Genomic DNA, 18,793 nt, shown 5'->3' on the forward strand with positions numbered 1-18,793 from the left:
CATGCTAGTGCTGGATGGGCCCTAGTCGAATTTCCTGGGTTCAAAAATCACATAATTGGTCTTGCCCACATTTATTTCTAGGCCCGCACCTTACAAAAGAACTCAAAACGGTCCAGGAGTTTTTGGAGGCCCATAGAGGACTTGGAAAGTAGAAGAGTATCGTCGGCAAACAAGAGGGCAAGGATCCTCATGTTTGGCAACCTAGGGACCTCATTATCACTCTGTTCTAAAATATTTATAAGGCCATTGACGTAAAGTGTCAATAACGTAGGAGCAAGTAAACACCCCTGTCTAACCCATCTAGTTACAGGAAATGACTAATTTCATTGGCCAGACCACACCTGACCTGCACAGTTACTAGCATGCTGTCTCACAATGTTGTTTAATAAGTAACTGGGTACCACCAACTCTTGTAGTACCGCCAAAGGGTCAGCCTGGGGACTAAGTCAAAGGCGGAATAAAGGTCCACAAATACGACACAGAGTCAGCCACCGCCAAGAGTAACAACATTCCAGTACAACATCAGAAGACAAAACAACCAATCGATCGTACTTTTGGATTCCCTAAGGCCCGCCTGTAACTGGGGCAAAATGTCATTTTCTCAGCCATTCCTGTAATCTGCTAAGTATGATCCTACTGAACAACTTTTGTGAGCTGTCAATGAGACTTATGGGTCTATAGTTGACTGGCAAGTCACGGGGGCCTTCTTGAATATAGGGATGATTTCAGCCCCGGCCCACGTCAAAGGCAAGGGTGCCCCTTTCAGGAAAGCAGTAAATAACAGAGAAATAGGCACTCCATATGCCTGCCTCGCTTCGGAATAAATCCCCAGGGATTAGGTCTTGTCCCAGAGCTTTATTTGTCATAATGCCCTTAATGGCTATACGGATTTCCTGGGCTGAGATTTCCTGGCCATAAAAGTGACACTTGGGGGCAGAAATTTCTAACGGGCCCACATCGATGCTATCCTCCACCTCGCCTATACTCTTGATTGATTGTCCTAAGGTCCCTTGGCTCATCTGATCACTATCAGCAGTGGTCAATTCTGCTATCTGCACATACAAGCTGGAGAACTGGGCAGCCCAATCACTGGTTAGAATGTTAGTTTCAATATAACTAAACACATACATGCTGCCAGAGGACACCAGGTGCTAGAAAGCATGATGGTCTTTCTGACTAGCAGTAGCCAGGAGGCTAACCGCCCCATCAATACCTGCTATGTGGGTTGGCGGATGAGTAGCGTTGGTGACCCCCTTTGAGATCAAATCATCTTGGCCAGCACTGTGGGCCGCTAAGGAGGTTTGCTGTCTCTCCTATATATCTGGCTACAGTCTTACCACTATTTGGTGATCCACAGGGCAATCAATCCTCATGTCTTGGTGGCGGTCTGTGTCAAGGGACCCCTTGCTGTGCCCCTCGCCCAACTAAAGCCCACAATCATCCATGGAGTGTGGGCCCTGATCTCCCCTAATACTATGTTTATGTGGGAAGGGGATCCTAGCGGGCCCTTTCTCTGTACTGGGTAAAGTGGCACTCCCTGTTTCAGAACAATCCTTATTACGGCCAGGGATAATCACTATCTTCCAACTGGAAGGCAGTCTACCCTAGTCAATCAGTCAAAATGATTGTGAGTCGGTATGGGAGAGATGTCACCGTATCTCCTAAGGTTGGGGCAGAACATAGCTGGCTGGGGTGGGGAATACCCCGTTGTATTTGCTGGTAAATCTGTAAATGCTGTTGCAAGGGAGTGCAATAGAAGTAGCCTAGAGGTAGGGGCTCTATGTGGGTCCCTGCTACTGGATTGCTGGAACTACCAAATAAGACGTTTTGGGCCAACAACGAAAATCTGAAGTTAATAAGAACGCAGTCGCCACCTCAGTCCACCTTCTCAGGCCCAATCCAAGCCACTCTTCTTGTTAGCAGGATGTTATTGGATTGTGAAAGGGGAAAGAAAGCCTCTGAAACGAACTAGCCATCCCAAGGTTTTGCTATGAAGCTTATCGTTTGTCTCACTTTGTCCTTCCTGCAAAGGGGGAACAAACTCTAGTTAAATCAACTATGTATGGGCAGGAGGCCAGAGGAAGATTGATCACTGGCAATTTTGGGTTCCCCATAGGGCTATGTGGTCTTGAGTTGCCAGAATATGACAGTTCGTCAACAATATAGTCATCTTACTGCAGCCTGTGCTATCTAAGCAGGGGGAAGGGCTAGGGTTTTTTCAAAAAGTGCCAGGCCGCCCCTGGGCCCAACTAGGGGGATCTGCAGGCGCTCTGGACTCGGGTGCAATATGCTAGAGCCTGGCTCCTGCACACTCAGTATAGAATACTCCGTATTCATGGCTCCCTGGGCTACACTAGGCTTCCTTGTGGCGTGGGGATAAGATGTCAAGAGGGCCTGCGCCTGTATACTAGCAGCCAGTTCTTTCTCAATAGCTGCTAGGCGGGCGCATATTGTGATTAATTGCTCCACTAATAGCTTCCTGACCTTGCACAAGCAATCATCCATAAGTTGCTTAATGCATTCGGGCGAGACTCCACCAATAAACTTTGCGGGGGATGCTTCAAGCAGCTCTTTACTATGGTGCAACAAGGTAGGGGTGATCTTGATTAAGCGACCTGCGGGCTAAGTTTCTTAGCTCTCCAAGTGGGTTGAACAGTGCTAATTATGCTTGGCTCAGTGGCACTCGCAAATTCAATTTATGGCACTCTGGGAGTATGGCAGGGTCGCATAGGTACGGCCAGTGGCATGGTGAAGGAGGATGTATCTGGATCGGACTCCAACGTGCTGCCTGTCTCTCCGAGTGCAAGGACAGCCACCATTCAGTGAGCTTGATCTTTGTACCAACGACCCCAATAGCTTTATATAACATCCTGTCGATAGATGTAGCCTTAGCCGGAAGGGGGGGGGGGCTTCCTATGGATTTCCTCTTGGCCATCTTAGCCGGGGTAGCTGAGTTCGGCAAGTGCAACTCAACAAGTGCAATTTACCCCCCCCCCCCCCCCCAAGCTATGTGTAAATATGACGAAAAAATAGGGAGAAAAAAAAGAAGAAGAGTGACAGGCCTAAGAAAGCTGGTAAACAAAAGGGGGCTTGGGGATGGGTAGATTTAAACCTCCGTTGATTAGGGCTGTAAAATCTGCTTGGAAAAGTGGGGAAGGTGAGCCGGTTGTATACAACGACGTAGTGATAGTAATAGGGTAGGTCAGCGTCCTGCAGCCCACCCAAGCCGAAGTAGCCTCTGTATGGGGCTATTAACAAATAGGACACTTTCCACACTTCTCCGCAATAATGCCGCAGCCGCTTTACGTTGGTTATGTCAAATTAAGCCTGCCCTCAGTCCAATAGTCAATTGTAGTCCAGGACACACTGTCTCTAGCTGGAGGTCGTGCCTTATGGCTTCAATGCTCTCTTGCAATACAAGAATGCAGCCAGATTTGCCCTCTGCCTTGAAGCAGGGACAGGTAGGATAAGCTATTAAATTGTCCCTGTTCAATATATATGCTACGGAAGTATCAGTCCGCCACGAGAGTGGTGTGGGTATGGCAGGTCTGATAAATAAATGAGTGCTGTGAAGCCAACTAGAGCATTGCTAAGGCAATGAAGGGAAACCTGATAACAGTACATTTACACAGACAGGAACTAAGTATGTCCAACCAATGAGCCAAGTTGGATGGCCCTGCCCTGCCTCTTCCTGGTGAACAGGCCTACCCTCAGCCCGTGAAGCAGGGTGCTGTCACTGATGCAGGGCTCCTCCTCCTTGCCTTTTGTGATATGGGACCAGTAGCCCCCTCGCTACGACAGAATTCAGGGTAAGAACCTCTCCCTGAGGTAATGGTATTTACTACCTGTGGTAAATATCCCACCCTGTTCAGGCAAACTTGTAATGTAGGCCAAAGTGTGTTAAATTGTCAAAAGCCTAGGTCAAAGTGTGTTAAGTTATCAAAATTTGTGGAAGATCAACCACGCCATACATATTATGCAACATAATGTTTAGTCAACCCTGCAACTTAATTCGACCTTCTATTCCATATAATTCCAGACACCCTGGTTTGAAGCTAGCGTTTTTCAACATTCATGAATATCAGATCCTATAGTCGTACAGTACGTGGATGTAGATGTTGCTCACATCAATAACTATGTATTATGTTATGTTATGTTATGTTACTGTTTTTTGTACCGCGCACAGCTACCCCAGCAAAGGGGCGTCCTGGCGCCAGAAAAGGTAAACACAACAACACAGAATGCAACGGGTTACAAAATTTTATTAAAAAGAAACGTTTTAATGACACCTCTGAACCTAGTTAAATCTTCCTCAGCACGGATGTCGTAGGGAAGAGCGTTCCAGAGCTTGGCAGCTACTACTCGAAAGGAGCGGCCACCCGTCCTGTTCAACAGAAAACGGGGAACAACAGCTAAGTTCTGGCCCAAGGATCTCAAAGAGCGAGAAGGAATGTACAGAGTTAGAAGGTTCGTGAGGATAGGAGGAGCCAAGCCTTTCAAAATTTTAAAGGCCAGGCAAAGCACCTTAAACTCAATGCGCCGCGCCACAGGCAGCCAGTGGAGAGTATGCAGTACTCCGGACACTGAGCAACGTTTGGGCAACCCAAATATTGCTCTTGCGGCGGCATTCTGCACTCGTTGTAGCCGCAGAAGTTCAGCCTTGTTCGTGCCTGCAAGCAGAGCACTGGCATAGTCTATCCTGGATAATACCGAGGCCTGGACCACCAGCTGTCTCGTGCTGGCATCAAAGAATTTGAGCACCGGCCTAATGCTCCTGATAATGCCGAAGCAAGAGGCAGCCACCTTCTTCGTATGGCAGGTGAAACTAAGGGAAGGGTCCAGCCAGACCCCAAGGTTCTTTAACTCCATTACAGGAGAAGGGATCATACCTAGCTCGGGGGGCCACCAACTATCATTCCAACATCCAGGAAGCTTACCAAACACCATCACCTCTGTCTTCTTAGTGTTCAATTGGAGACAGTTCTGATTCATCCAATTGGCCACCGAGCGCAACCCCTCACAAAAGTTGAGGGCATCCATAGCTGAGTCCCCACTTAGTGTGACCGCCAGCTGCGTGTCATCCGCATAGGAAACCATTGTCAGGCCCCAGCTTTTGACTACCGCAGCCAGCGGCCTCACATAAAGATTAAAAAGAGTGGGGCTCAGAGATGAACCCTGAGGAACCCCCGACGTGAGCGGGTGAGAGGTGGACTTACCGGGTGGTATCGCAACCTGGAAGGATCTGTTGGAAAGAAAGGAGCGGAACCAGCCTAGCGCCGACCCCCCAACCCCAGCTTCCTCTAGCCGCCGCATCAAGATGTCATGGGACACCGTATCAAAGGCGGCACTCAGGTCTAACAAAAGGAGTGCCGCTGTTTGACCGGTGTCCAGCACGGAGCGCAGATGTTCAGCCATGTATAGCAGGGCAGTCTCCGTGCCGTGGGCTTTACGGAAACCATTTTGTGTGGGGTCCAAGATGTTAGCTTTATCAAGATGGTCCGCCAGGATCCCATTCACGTGGGTTTCGACGACTTTGGCAGCCCACGGCAGCAAGGAGATGGGGCGGTAGTTCTCAGGTTTAGTGGGGTCGAGGGTAGGCTTTTTCAGAATGGGAGTGACTACCGCTTGCTTCCACTTCGTAGGTACGGTCCCTGAACCCAGAGACATATTGATGAGGGAAAGTAAGGGAGCACGGCATGTATCCCGCATGTTTTTAAATAAGGCCGGTTTGAGGGGGTCTGCCGGGGAGCCAGATTTAATTTTTTGGCTCAGGAGATCAAAACCCTCCTCCGATAGGGGGGCTAGACAGTCCAGGATCCTATCCTTGAACTCAGGACAATCAACAGGATTCAAACAGTGCACGGCAGTAGGGAAGGAGTGGTAAATAGCTTGCACCTTCTGAACAAAAAACAAGGCCAAGCGCTCGCAATGGGAGTCTGTGCATATTATGTATTTAATTACAAATCTCTGTAGCTTACAGGTTAAGGTGTCAAAGTGAAAGGTCCACAAACATAACTTGTTCGACTAAGTAAATGTTTTACATCGAATAATTTATAACCAGTAATTGGAACATTCTTGTCTGTTCAGCCTAACGTTTTATGCCTGACTTATGGTTGGATGTATTGCATAACTAACTTACCATGATTGTTAAAATGGCAATAAAAATATTACCCACATTTTTGTTTCTTTTTACTTAACACATTTTGCTTTAATGACAAATGCACTAACTCCAACATCGTACACTTGACTTTACATTTTATCTGTAGGCCTTCAAAACAGGACTACAAAAGTAGAAAAGTTTCTACTCACCATTGAAGGGGTTAATTTTTCTTGATATTCGTAAGTGGATTGCATCCCTAACTTCTTTCCTTCGCACACACTGAATTCCCAAATTCTGAAAACTAGAACACAGAAAATAATAATATGCACCTACAACAAATGTAAATACCCACATTTTATCATTCACTGCATCCTTTTCCAGTTACGGAAAACCTGGAAAAAAAACCTCTGTTTATTATGTATTCATTTATTTGTAGATTGTGAAATACAGAATGGTTAACTTGGGAGGGTGTACACCATCAACTAAATAATACAATATCTTTATAGGTCAAAGCACAGTTCACTGAGAAAACTTTACTTAAACTCCGGAGGAGCAGCACGCGAGTTGTATCAAACAACATTGAAGTCAATAAGCAACTCAATAAAATTCAGTGTAGAGCACTTGTGGAGCAGAGTCTTGCGGGTCGCACTGATAAAAAGTGCTCCTTAAGAATTCAGCGGCACAGGAGCGTAGCCCCACTGCTTTGAGGAGTGTAAAAGAAAAGAAATACAAAATGATAATAACTTGTAGTTATTATCATTTTATGTTTACTTCCTTTGTGGGGAGGCGGGTTGGCGGGCCAAGCCAGTCATGTGAACTTTTCCCTTTCTCCATGCAGGCTGCATTACAGCCTGCGTGGAGAACAAGCCCAGGCCCCCATTCCCTGGTTGAGCAGCGTTGTGACTGATCAGGGGAGCCTGGGTGCTTACCAATCACAACGCTGCATTGCAGCGTTAGAACTGGTCAGGGGAGTCTGGCTGTTCCACTGGCTTCCTTTCTCACAAGGAGAGAAGGAGCAATGAGCAGAGACGCAGCATCGGGGACTCAACGGCAAGGTAAGTGTGTAATTTTTAAAAAACATTTTGGTTTTCATTGCGCTACCTCATGCCCGCGCACCCCCTCACCACCCTACGCCTGCCCCAAAACCCGTGAGTCATGCCGGCCGCCACTGCTTAAGATTACTGTTTCTTCTGGAAGTCAAGCTTCTCCAGTGGGGCAGGGAAGTCAGTGAGGGTCACTCGAAGTCAAATACATCGATTTTTAACTCTTACTGAAGCCCTCCGTTTTTACTACAAATGCTCCAAGTGAGAAAGCTAGATCTTCTTGCTGCTGGGCGCTTTGCTCCTGGAAAGACTCTTCCACCTTTTCCCAGTCCCAAGACTGGAAATAGTCCCTCTTTGGTTTGTGAAATCTCCAGTTGAGCAAGAAGAGAAAGCAGTAGCAAAGGAAGGTTTTCAAATGGGGCTGCTTCTTTTTGGCAGCCCCACAGTAGCCTCAACCTTTGCTGGAAAAAGCTCTCCGGTGGCTAAAGTTGCAATCTGTAGCCAACGAGTTTGCACCTCTCTTAGACAGCTTTGGTGTTTTATCCAGGTATCCCAAGGGCCAAAAAATGACAATGACCTACTTTCTTTCAGATGCTGCAAAAGTCATTCGTGTTCCTCTCCCAGCTACCAGGATTCTACTAAAGGCTCCTAGGGGCCAAGCCTCTATCCATGCAGGGCTCCCACAGTGTCCAGAACAGTCCACTTCCAGCTGTACAGCTTGTTCACTGCACAGTACCGAACCCTCCCTATGTTTTTGTATTCCCAAGGCAGGTCAGATGCCAGACCCTTGGGGAGCAATTCTAATCTCTGGGTGCAAGTGGAGAGCATGATACATCTCAGTCGTAGTGTTCATGGGTAGATCCAGAAAGAATCTTCCTTCTTCAGATTTCTCACCAGTTCTTGGATTGCTCTAATGAGCTAGGGTGCGTTGTCTTGTTTATCCTGTGCACTAGATTGTGATTGGTGACAATATTTGAACAAATCCCCACAGAAATTGCACAGAATCACCCATTCCACTTTTGCAGCAATTTCTAGTTGCCTGCTTGGAAACTATCACAGAAGCCCTTGTTTGGGGATGGCTGGACTCTGGCCATCCCAAATTCCTCCCAGAGCCTACCCTATGAGAATCAAGACCCACTCTCTCAGACAGTGCTAGAACAGGTCCCATACCAACTGGGAGCTTTAACAAATACCTACATTTGGATCCTAGATTCCTCCACATTCTACATTAGGCATCAGCTGAAGAAGATGGGCTCTGGGGGATATTTGAAATAAGAGCTTGAGAAGTGTCGCACAGACCTGTTGGGGTGGGGGGGGGGGGTCAATCTGATAGGGAACATAGAGATACAGAAAAGTTAGGAAATGGATGGTTGCAGAGCACGGTGCTCACACATGGGTTCACCTACAGAGCATCTGGAAGAGGTGAGGGTGTACCAGGGACTGCACTGAAAAGCACAGTCAGAAGTTTAAAGATAGCCTGGTACTTAGCTGAGAGCTATCAAGTTAAAAGTTAGCACTAGGAAATGGGCATGGGCAGTGGCGGCTGGTGACATTTGAAAGTGGTGAGGCGTTAAATTATGACAGTTCTGCACTGAGGCGAGCAAGCGTAGCGAGCCAAAACAACCTTCGGGGTGTTCGGGGGTTCTCCCCAGAGAAAATTTTGAAAAAATAGAGGATAAATGGAGCATTTTCAAGCAAATAGGAGGAAGCAGGAAGGTTATTAATGCAATACACCCAGCAATGCCCCAGCCTCCTCCTTATGACCCCTATTACCCTCCCATCTCTCTCCTTTGCTTCTCTCCACCTCTCTCAAGGACCGGAAGAGCAGCAGCACTTTAATCAGGTCCTCTGGAATTATGCAACAGGAAGTACCAAATTATGCAGCAGGGTTGACTACATTTTACAGTGTAATGCAGGGTAGTATTTCATTATTATGTCATTTTCTGCACATGTTAACACTATGTGAAGGGCCATCCACTGTGCAGCAACATATTACTGCATTTTAAGTAACATTTGATCCTTTTTCTGATGGTTTTTGTTAAAATCTTCAATTTAGGCTGTAGATGATGGATTATATAGCTAAGGTATCAAATCCATAATCATGCCTAAAACGCAGCAGCATCGAATAAATCCTGTGGCCCTGGCTATAACACTGATACCCCAAAGTGGGGGGTGTGTTCATTATGTTCCTTCTATTTATATAAGAGTTCTGCCTTTTGCAAGTACCTCGGGAGAATGAGAGGAGGCAGGTAGATTATATGCCAATTGTATTCCAATGCAGAATCACATAATTGCCGTGGCCACTGGTTTAATGGTTTTGTGGCACTGGCTGTTGATGTAGGACTCAGGGTTCTGCCCCTGGCTTAACCACTTTATCACACTTTGTAATCTAGAGCAGATCTTTTGGTGCCTCAGTTCCCACACCTGCCAACATCGGGAGTGCTCAGAAACAACCGTAATGAAGGTTCAAAGCACTGGACTCACTAGTCGCTAGTCAAAGGGATGGTCACCTGCAAGGGCCAGTAGAACATCGTCCCTTTGACTGCTTTTTAATATTGGAAACTTTTTATTTTACAGCAGCGCAATTTATTTACAGGAACATAGTATTCATACAACTTTAGTGACTCCAAAAATGGGTTTAGCACATAGCAAATAACTTATTAGCAGTTGCAAAACCTCTGATTTTACAAACTAGACAGTTAGCGACCGCCACACATTTAGTACATCTGGCCATGATGTCTTGTAGTTTATTAGCCAGCACACATTGAATGTAGAGCTATGCTCATCAACAATATATCAGCACATAAGGAAATTGAAAGCATTTTACAAAGGGAGAACCGAGGAAGATATTATGCAGCAAGTGCTAGACTGTCACTATCCCCACAGGCCAAATAGAAACCAGTATGCTATATAAAAATCTGTTCTGTACAATGAATACAGTGCCTGGAATATTTATGCCTAGTTCATCATAGACTCAACTAACCTAGAGCCCGTTTCTCCCTCCCTCCCTCCCAGTCCAAGACATTGCCCCCACCTGCATACTGCCAATATTTTTCTACTGTCGAGAGAGGTGCTTTTATCAATCCAAATTGTATGGTCAAATCTCTCATGTTTGGATGCAGTCTATCATTTGACATGTGGGTCATGACAAGGACAATTGTATTTGTTCAATAATATTTGCCTTTGGACATTTGAGAAACTTATCAGCAATTTCACTTTGCAAAGACAAAAATGACTGCGCGCAGCCATCAAACTTTAAGTCAAAACTCTCAAGTCTTCCAATGTACTCAACGAAAACATTTGGAATTCATTCTTCACTCATTCACCTCAATAATTCCCTTTAAACGTCTAAAACTCAGCACCAGATTTATATGTTAGCAGTTGGACCGTTGTCCCACCAGGACAACGGAGTAATTTACTCATTTACCCTGGCGGAGGTCCTGACAGCCAAATGTAGAAAATTGGCTGTGGAGAGCTTCAAGTGGTCTGTGCGCGCTCGCACGCGATTGCTGCTGCGTCTGTCAGCAGCAGGCCGCCTCTGGAAGGGGGAATGAGGGATGACCTCTGATGAGATGGCGACCCGAGGTCACCAGTTACCAGGCATGTCCCTGTGTGACCCTCCCCGAGATAAGGCTCCTCGGGCCATTGCACACCGCTGGCCTTCCAAAGGCAGGCCTCGCGTTATTGGGGGAAAACTATGCAAGCACTGGGCGTGCTAGTGGGATGCGGGGAACTGTCGGAGACAAGAAACACCAAATACCGTTTACAGCCTGTATGCACAAATTATATAGCAACAGTAGTTTGGAAAGCAAGCGGTAGGATATTAACTGTTTAGCGCTCTAAAGTAATCCTACAGGTACCTCGTAGCGCGTTATAAAACGCGCAAATGAATAAATACCCTGAATGACACACAATATTACAGAAGAGGCAGGACATTGTGAGTGTTTACTTTTCAACGCGTCCACTCAGATGGCTATAAATCTGTTTTTCAGTCGCGGCTCGCAGTGAGTACTCGTGGGGGTGGGGGGCCGAGGGAGAAAATTTAAAAAATGAAAACTTACCTGACCGCCTCTCTCTGCTTCTGGTCCGCGTTGGCAATGGCGCCTCTTGGAACAGGACTGGAGTGACACACAACCCCATAGCCAATCCTGGCGCTGCTGCAGCGCCAGGATTGGCTTAGGGCACGGTTGCTCTTTGCCCGTCGCCTGCCCATTAGGAGTCCGAGGGGCTTCTAATGTGCATGCGCAAGCCAGTGGAAACGCAAGTGCGCATGGCTGGGCACGGGTGAAAAATTCACTCACCTTCCCCACTCATGCGCACTTGTGCTGCTGCCTGTCTCTGGCTGCTGGTCTGACAATGCATGTCAGTCAACATGACGCCGGACCGCCCACCCCCTTCAGACTCTGAAGGGGGTGGGCAGTCCGACGTCATGCTGACTGACATGATTGTCAGTTCTCCCTCGGCGATCTGAACTTAAGTAAACTAAGTTCAGAGACGCCGAGGGAGCTGTGGGCGCCATGGCAACACCCCAACGCCCCCAATGGATGCACCGCCACGGGGCATGGGAAGACTGATTGGATTCTAGGGAGCAGCTTTTATGTCCAGACCCAAAAGAACGTTGTGAAAATCCAACCAAGGACCTGATTTTGATATATTCCAGCTTGCTCATTACAAGTGTGCTGATGAGTGATTTGGCTATGGTGAAGGGGAGCCAAGAAGGAATTTTCCAGATTAATTTAGCAGCCAACTGGTTAGCATGCTGACTTATCATATCATGTTTGCGCTTTCGTATGGCACAAATGTGGCTTCTTGGCACTAGAGCTCTGAGTAACCCATGATTGGGGTGATGACTGACAGGATAACACTTAAAAGAGGCAGGTTTTGATGGATTAGCGGGATTGTACAAAATTAAAGACTTACTATCCCTGTCACAAAGTAATCTCCAGAACTGTACATTGAAGGCTGCAAGCAATAACAAACGAGTTACTGTTGAAGTAGAAACTTTTTACTACAGTACTCACCCTTCCACTCTTTACATGCTATAGTATTGTTCAGTATGGAAGAACAGAATTATTTCAATCCATGCTTAAATAGACCTCTCAATTGAGTAAATCATAGGCAGACTAGCGTCCCCATTATTTGTTTTGGGGGTCAATCGCAAATTCATTCATAATGCTTCACACTTCTCCCTCAGAAAATACAGATGACCTTAAAAACAATCAGTGGCAATGAATGTTTATATGGTCTCTATCACAGCATTGCACCTAATCCTCCTCTTCTTCTTCTCGGTCCTTGTAAACTGAGAAGGATTCCATTTCAGAGATGGAAAACTCTGTTGCTTTAAGACATTTAATTTCTCCCCCTCTGTGATAGTCCTGCCAATCCACCTCGACCGGGGCTACCCATCAAACAAACCTCACAAAATATCAACCCAATTATGGCCTTATTAGTCGCTAAGCGTGTCCTTGCAATGCACTGGTCTCGCGGCCCCCCTCCCACCGTGGCGCAGTGGTCTAGAGACATGTTGTATTGTACCACTCAAACAGAAGTGTATAGTGAACTGTTGCCTCCCCGGGACCGGACAAAAATCTTTTGGAGTCTGTACACTACCTATATGGCGTCTCTAGCGTCTCCTCCCCCACCTACCACCACGGAGGGGTCATGTTAGTTAGTAAGATCTCTGCTAGTATTGGAGCACCTGAGGCGGGTCTATAGCTTTTACTTGGTGTGATGTGTCCTCAATATTAAAGAGTCTTTATTATTTTTTCGCTGGTCAAAGCTATTTGAGATTGTTAAATGTATAATTTTGGATTTTATCCAATCGTTATTATATTATAGTTTTTGAATGTGCCTTGTAATATTGTATAATTTCATTTTTCATGATTTTTGGTATATTGTTTGTATTTATGATTTTTTTTGTGTTGTATTAACACAAAAGGAAAATAAAATAATAAAAAAGAAAACAAAAAAAATATCTCCCCAATTCCCAAGCACTAGGACAAATCCACCAACTGTTTGGGAAGACAGGTGGAGGAAGTAACCACAGCACTGAGGAAGAGTAGGACTAGAATTAAAGAGAATTACAATGAGTATTGTAGCCGTTGCCTCTTAATTTCTTTTCCTTGGTACAGTCTTTACAAAGTCAGGAATTCCAAAAAGTACCATTCTTAAGACTATCCAGAGATGTAAATTCAGACACAGATAGTCTGCTGTCCCTGTGAATATATCATTTGTTCAAAAGAAATGGGCACTGTACCTGCAGAGCTGGAGATGCCAATGACTATATGAACTGTGCAAAATGTGTGAATCGATGCCTGTGTGACGGCCCCACAAATGACGGCCACAGGAGCAATGGAGCTTGCCCAAGAAGCAGCCATAATGAATTTACTGAAGTTTGCAGAACAGTGATACTGCCATGGCAACCAACAATCAGGCTCCCTGACAAGCCCAGATTTATCATAGAATATTACAATAGCTCTCTGCACAACAACAGTAAAAAGAACCTCTCCTGTGGAAAGACTGAAGACAAGCTGTACACTGTGAAATGCAGACAAAATTTTAACCCAAAGGAGGCTCTGCTCCTAAACGAGATGGGCTTTCCAGACAAAAAGAACAATGTTCTACGCATATGAGATCCCAAGCCAAATCAACTGTCTTTCAAGAGTCAATTTCCATAAGCAAGAATCTCAGTTGAGATCCATTGACTCCAAATGCTCAAAATAGATGATTGGGGAACAGGGTTCCAAGGAGTCTAGTGGACTGAAAACACCAGACATTGTCGGAAGTAATATAAATATGACAAATCAAAGCAAAGTTTTTTCTTAAGAGTAACTTATTTCCCATCACTCCTGGTCAATGCTCGCAGTTACCAATTTCAGGACGATGTCAATAGCTAGGGGTAAACGTGATAAGGAATCAGCAACCACATTTCTTAACCAGTATTCCCTAACAAAATTGCAGCTTTCCAAATCTACCAACCACTTAGATATTCTGGGTGTGGTGTGATCTGAGCCCTTGCTTGTGAATGTCTCTCCTGATGAAGTGACTGTCAACTCCATCCGCTGCGTCCAGTGTCGGGAACCCTCGCCCTCCTGCCTCCCACCAATACTCCACCGCTGAGCTCCGGGCCCTGGACGCTGTAACAACAACTGCTGCACCACTTCCCCTCGATCAACAGAAGAACCCTTCACCTGCCGCCACTGCCATTTCACATGCAACTCAGGATCGCCCGCATAGGAACCCTCACTGCACCCACCCCACCGACCACGAACACCCCAGAACGGTTCCAGTGCATCCTGCTTAATACCCAGTCCCTCAGCTAACATGCCACCAAAATCTGAGACATCACTACCCTCACCCCCAATGTGATCATCACTGAGATCTAGCTCAACCCCTCCTCAACCCAGATATTGCCACCGCAATTCCCAATGGCTACAAGATGATACACCAGACCCGCACCTACAAACACGGAGGAGGCATCGCCATCATCGACAAGGAAACTCTGTTGCACCACCACTGAAGACAACATCACACCGAACATTCCAACTGACAGTTGGAACTGAACTTCCAACTCCAAACTGACAGCAGGACGACCATCGGCGGCACAGATCCCCAGGGCCTTGCCCTGGCATCTCCACTCTAGCTATTGACTACAAGCACTACATCTTCCTCTATGACCTCAACTTGCACCTGGACGACTCCAGAGACACCAACTCCACCAACCTCCTGAAAAACATGAGCAACATCGGCCTCTGCCAATTGGCCCCTAACCCCACACATTGCGCAGAACACATGCTGGGCCTGATCTTCACAGCCAGCAAAGGGAGTCAAGCACAGCCACATCACCGAGCTCGCCTGGACCAACCATGCCATAATTAATTTCAGCATCAAAGGCTCCTCGGTCACCACCACCACCAGGCCCCTGAGATCCTCCAACCGCAAATGGAACAAAGTAACAGAGACCCAGTGAACGGGCGCCCTCAACACCACCCAGCCTGATTATGCAACCAACCTGGAACAGGCTGTCCAGAACTTGCCCGCCTGGATCTCCAACTGCACCGACAGTCTCGCCCCCATGAAGTCAGCCACAACCAGCAGATCCACCAAATAAGCCAGTTGGAATACACCACAACTCAGGACCATAAAACAAAACTGTAAATGACTGGAAAGAAGATGGCGCAGCAGCAGACACCCCACAGACCGACCGACCTTCAAGGCAGCCCTCAACAAATACCACCAATGCCTCCAGGACACGAAAAAAGCCTATCCTAGCAACCGCATCAAAGCAAGCACCAACCATAGAAAGGAACTCTTTAGCATCGTCAGAGAATTCTCGTGCCCGTCAGCCACCGAGAACACAATCCGCCCTTCCCAGGAACTTTGCAACACCCTGCCTAACTACTTCCACAATAAGATATCGGTCATCTACAACAACTTCGAACACCAACCCACCGACCTCCACAACCTCCTCACACTAATGCTAATGTATGCCACCAACAACCACATGCTCACCAAACAAATCTACTCACCACACAAAACACCACAGCCATTATGAACTCCATCCACGCCGGAGCACCCACAGACCACTGCCCCCACCACTTCAAACTCAGAAACCAAGAAATAATCAGCGGTGAACTTACTTCCATTCTCAACACATTCATCACCACAGCTACCTTCCCAACAGACGGAAACACACAGAGGTCAGACCCCTCCTGAAGAAACCTTCAGCTGACCCCAGCAAACTCAAAACCTACTGCCCCATCTCACTGCTCCCCTTCCCCGCCAAAGTTCTTGAGAAGGCCATCAACCACCAGCTCACCAAACACCTAGGAAGCAAGAACCTGCTGGACGCCTCCCAATTAGGTTTCCATGTCAATCACAGCACCAAGACTGCCCTGATTGCCACCACCAGTGACATCAGAATCCTCCTCAACCAGGGTGGAACAGCGGCCCTCATCCTCCTGGACCTCTCCATGGCGTTCAATACCGTTTTCCCCCACATCCTCATCAAAAGACTCCACCAAGTCAGGATCCAGAGAGACTACCTCAAAAGAACCACATTCTTCCTCACAGGTCGTACCCAGAGAATCCGCCTATCACCCTTCACCTTGGAGACAAAGACCATCATCTGTGGCGTCCCTCAAGGCTCATCCCTCAGCCCTAACCTGTAATACCTACATGAGAATTTTGGCCGACATCATCAGAACCCATGGACTCAACATCATATACTACGCAAACAACACCCAGCTCATCCTGTCGCTCACAGAAGACCCCTCCATCACCAGGACTAACTTCCACAACGCCATGACGTGCATCGTCAACTGGATGAGGACCCACTGCCTGAAGCTCAACATGGACAAGACGGAAGTGTTGATTTTCTGGAACAACACCTCCCTGTGTCACGACACTTGGTGGCCACCCGAATTCGGACCCACACCGACAGACCACGCCTGTAACCTGGACATCCTTCAACACATCAAACTCATCATGAAATGCCAGATCAATGCAGTAGCCTCCGCCTGCTTCCACACCCTCCACATGCTCCCAAAAATCTTCAGACAGATCCCCGTTGAGGCCAGAAAAACCATCACACAAGAACTTGTCACCAACCGGCTGGACTTCGTAAACGCACTCTATGTTGGACTCACCATTCACCTACTGAAGAGACTTCAGACAACACAAAACTCAGCAGCCAAACTCATCCTCAACTTCCATAAACAGACCCACATCGCCACCCTCCCCCACCCCCCCCCCCCCATCAAGAAACCTCCGCTGGCTGCCCGTCTAGAAGAGATGCCGGTTCAAGATGCTAATACACGCTTACAAGGCCCTTCATGACCAGGGGCCAGCTTACATCAATCACTGCCTGAACTTCCCTCAACTCCAGACTCCTGTGCTCTGCCTCACTCGCACACATTCCCCACATTCGCCCAAGCTACAGCGGAGGTCGTTCCTTCTCGTACCTCGCCACCAAGGCCTGGAACGACCTACCTCTCCACCTGCGTACATCTCCCTTTCTCACTGAATTCAGAGAATGACTCAATGCCTGACTGTTTGACTGAGAACAGCAAGACTTTAGCCCTTGGATACCCTCAGAGGTGATTAGCCACTCTTGATAAATACTGCTTGATTGATTGACGTCTGCTCACAGAATGAACCTTGCTCACGAGTAACTACAAACCGCACATTCAATAAAAGGATCATTTAAAAGTTCTTTCTGCACGCATAGAGGTTTACCCAGCGAGCCTGGAGGTTTCAAATCGCTCCCACCCCCCAATGAACCCTCATACAACGTCTTTGTGTTTATATAGATCACGATCTGGAAAGGTTTTTGTGGATGCAAATTTTAAACAAGCTATTTTGTTAACTCTGTATTTCATGGCTCACTCCAAAACTCTAATATCTTGATGATTTATCGGAACATAGACAACTTTCTAATTAGGTGAAATATTAACTAGTAAAAACATTCGTCCTGTCAGTGTGTGTGAACCAATCCTGTATGTTATTCGAAGAATTTTCATCACAGAAAAGGTGCCCTTTCTCCAAGTTTTACCACCCCACTGCAAGTTAATATCCCATTTCTTCTGCATCTGTTCTCTCTGCACAACTTAGCAGAAGCTGAACAGGAAACAGCCCTGAAAGATGGTACCACAAAACCACCAGCCAAAAAGAATTTAGAGAAAAATAAGTCAGGCGATATATTATTTTCTGTTGCGTGGGGAGGCTGGGTGAAGGCGTTAATGATGTCACCAAGAGTGACAGCAGCTGATTGTCTTCCTACACACTGTGGACTCTTGAGCTTGAAAGATGACACCGTTGACGATATTCACAGTTGCACAAAAGCGCAGAGCGCTCAATGGGCTAAAAGGCTTCAGCACCTGCTCCCAAGCTGTGAGTCTTAGCCCAGGCTGATGCAGTTTCCAGGAAAAATACAATTCTTCAATTTCTGAGTGCAGGACTGCACTAGAGATGTGGCCTCAGTGACAGTCTCATACAAAGTACTTTGCAGTTCATCCACAGGTTGAGGTGCATAGAAAGTATGGAAAGTGTGCTACAGTAATGGATGGGAAATGCATTATTTTATGTTATGAAAGCTCAGTTGGTTAATGCAATCCCTGCAGATGTCGGTGCATGTACCCAGTCACAGAACTGAATTCTGGCTTGTATACCATGGAATAGTGATGTGTATTTATAGTGCTATGAGAACCCATCACAGTCACAAATCACGGTGACAATGCAAATGATTATTCACACAGAATGAGATGGGCTGCCGTAAAATATACAAAGAGATTAAGACCCAGATTTAAGAACACTTTACACTGGATTTCCATCAAAAAAGTAACACAAACCCAGTGCAAACTGTTTTGTGATTTACTTACCAACGCAAATCATTATTTATGTTGGAGAGTTACCCAATATAATGCCAAGTAGTGCTATGCACTACTTTGCATCAATGGGGCATACTATGGGTGATACATGTGCATTCCCATGCAACCAACCATGAGTTTTGTTGCTAACCTCCGTCTACTAACATTGGTAAACAGGAATTTGCTCCAGAAAATTATACCTCGTTGACAGAGGTGTATCAGTGGAGCAACTTTAAAAAGTTGTTACATTTTTGCTTGTGAGCTGCACTCTACAGCACAAGTAA

General features: G+C 46.6%; 1 protein-coding gene across 2 annotated transcripts in view; it reads right to left on the reverse strand.

Annotated features, from left to right (window-relative positions):
• Positions 1–18,793, reverse strand: part of REL (REL proto-oncogene, NF-kB subunit) — a 275,373-nt gene that overhangs the window by 124,303 nt on the left and 132,277 nt on the right. For both annotated transcript variants that reach the window (XM_085612360.1, XM_085612361.1), the window contains one exon: positions 6,310–6,401. In XM_085612360.1, the coding sequence (XP_085468486.1) occupies positions 6,310–6,401 (92 nt within the window). The remainder of the gene's footprint in view (positions 1–6,309; positions 6,402–18,793) is intronic.

The sequence above is a fragment of the Triturus cristatus genome, chromosome 6 (genome assembly GCF_964204655.1).
Source record: "Triturus cristatus chromosome 6, aTriCri1.1, whole genome shotgun sequence".
Classification (NCBI taxonomy): Eukaryota; Metazoa; Chordata; class Amphibia; order Caudata; family Salamandridae; genus Triturus; species Triturus cristatus.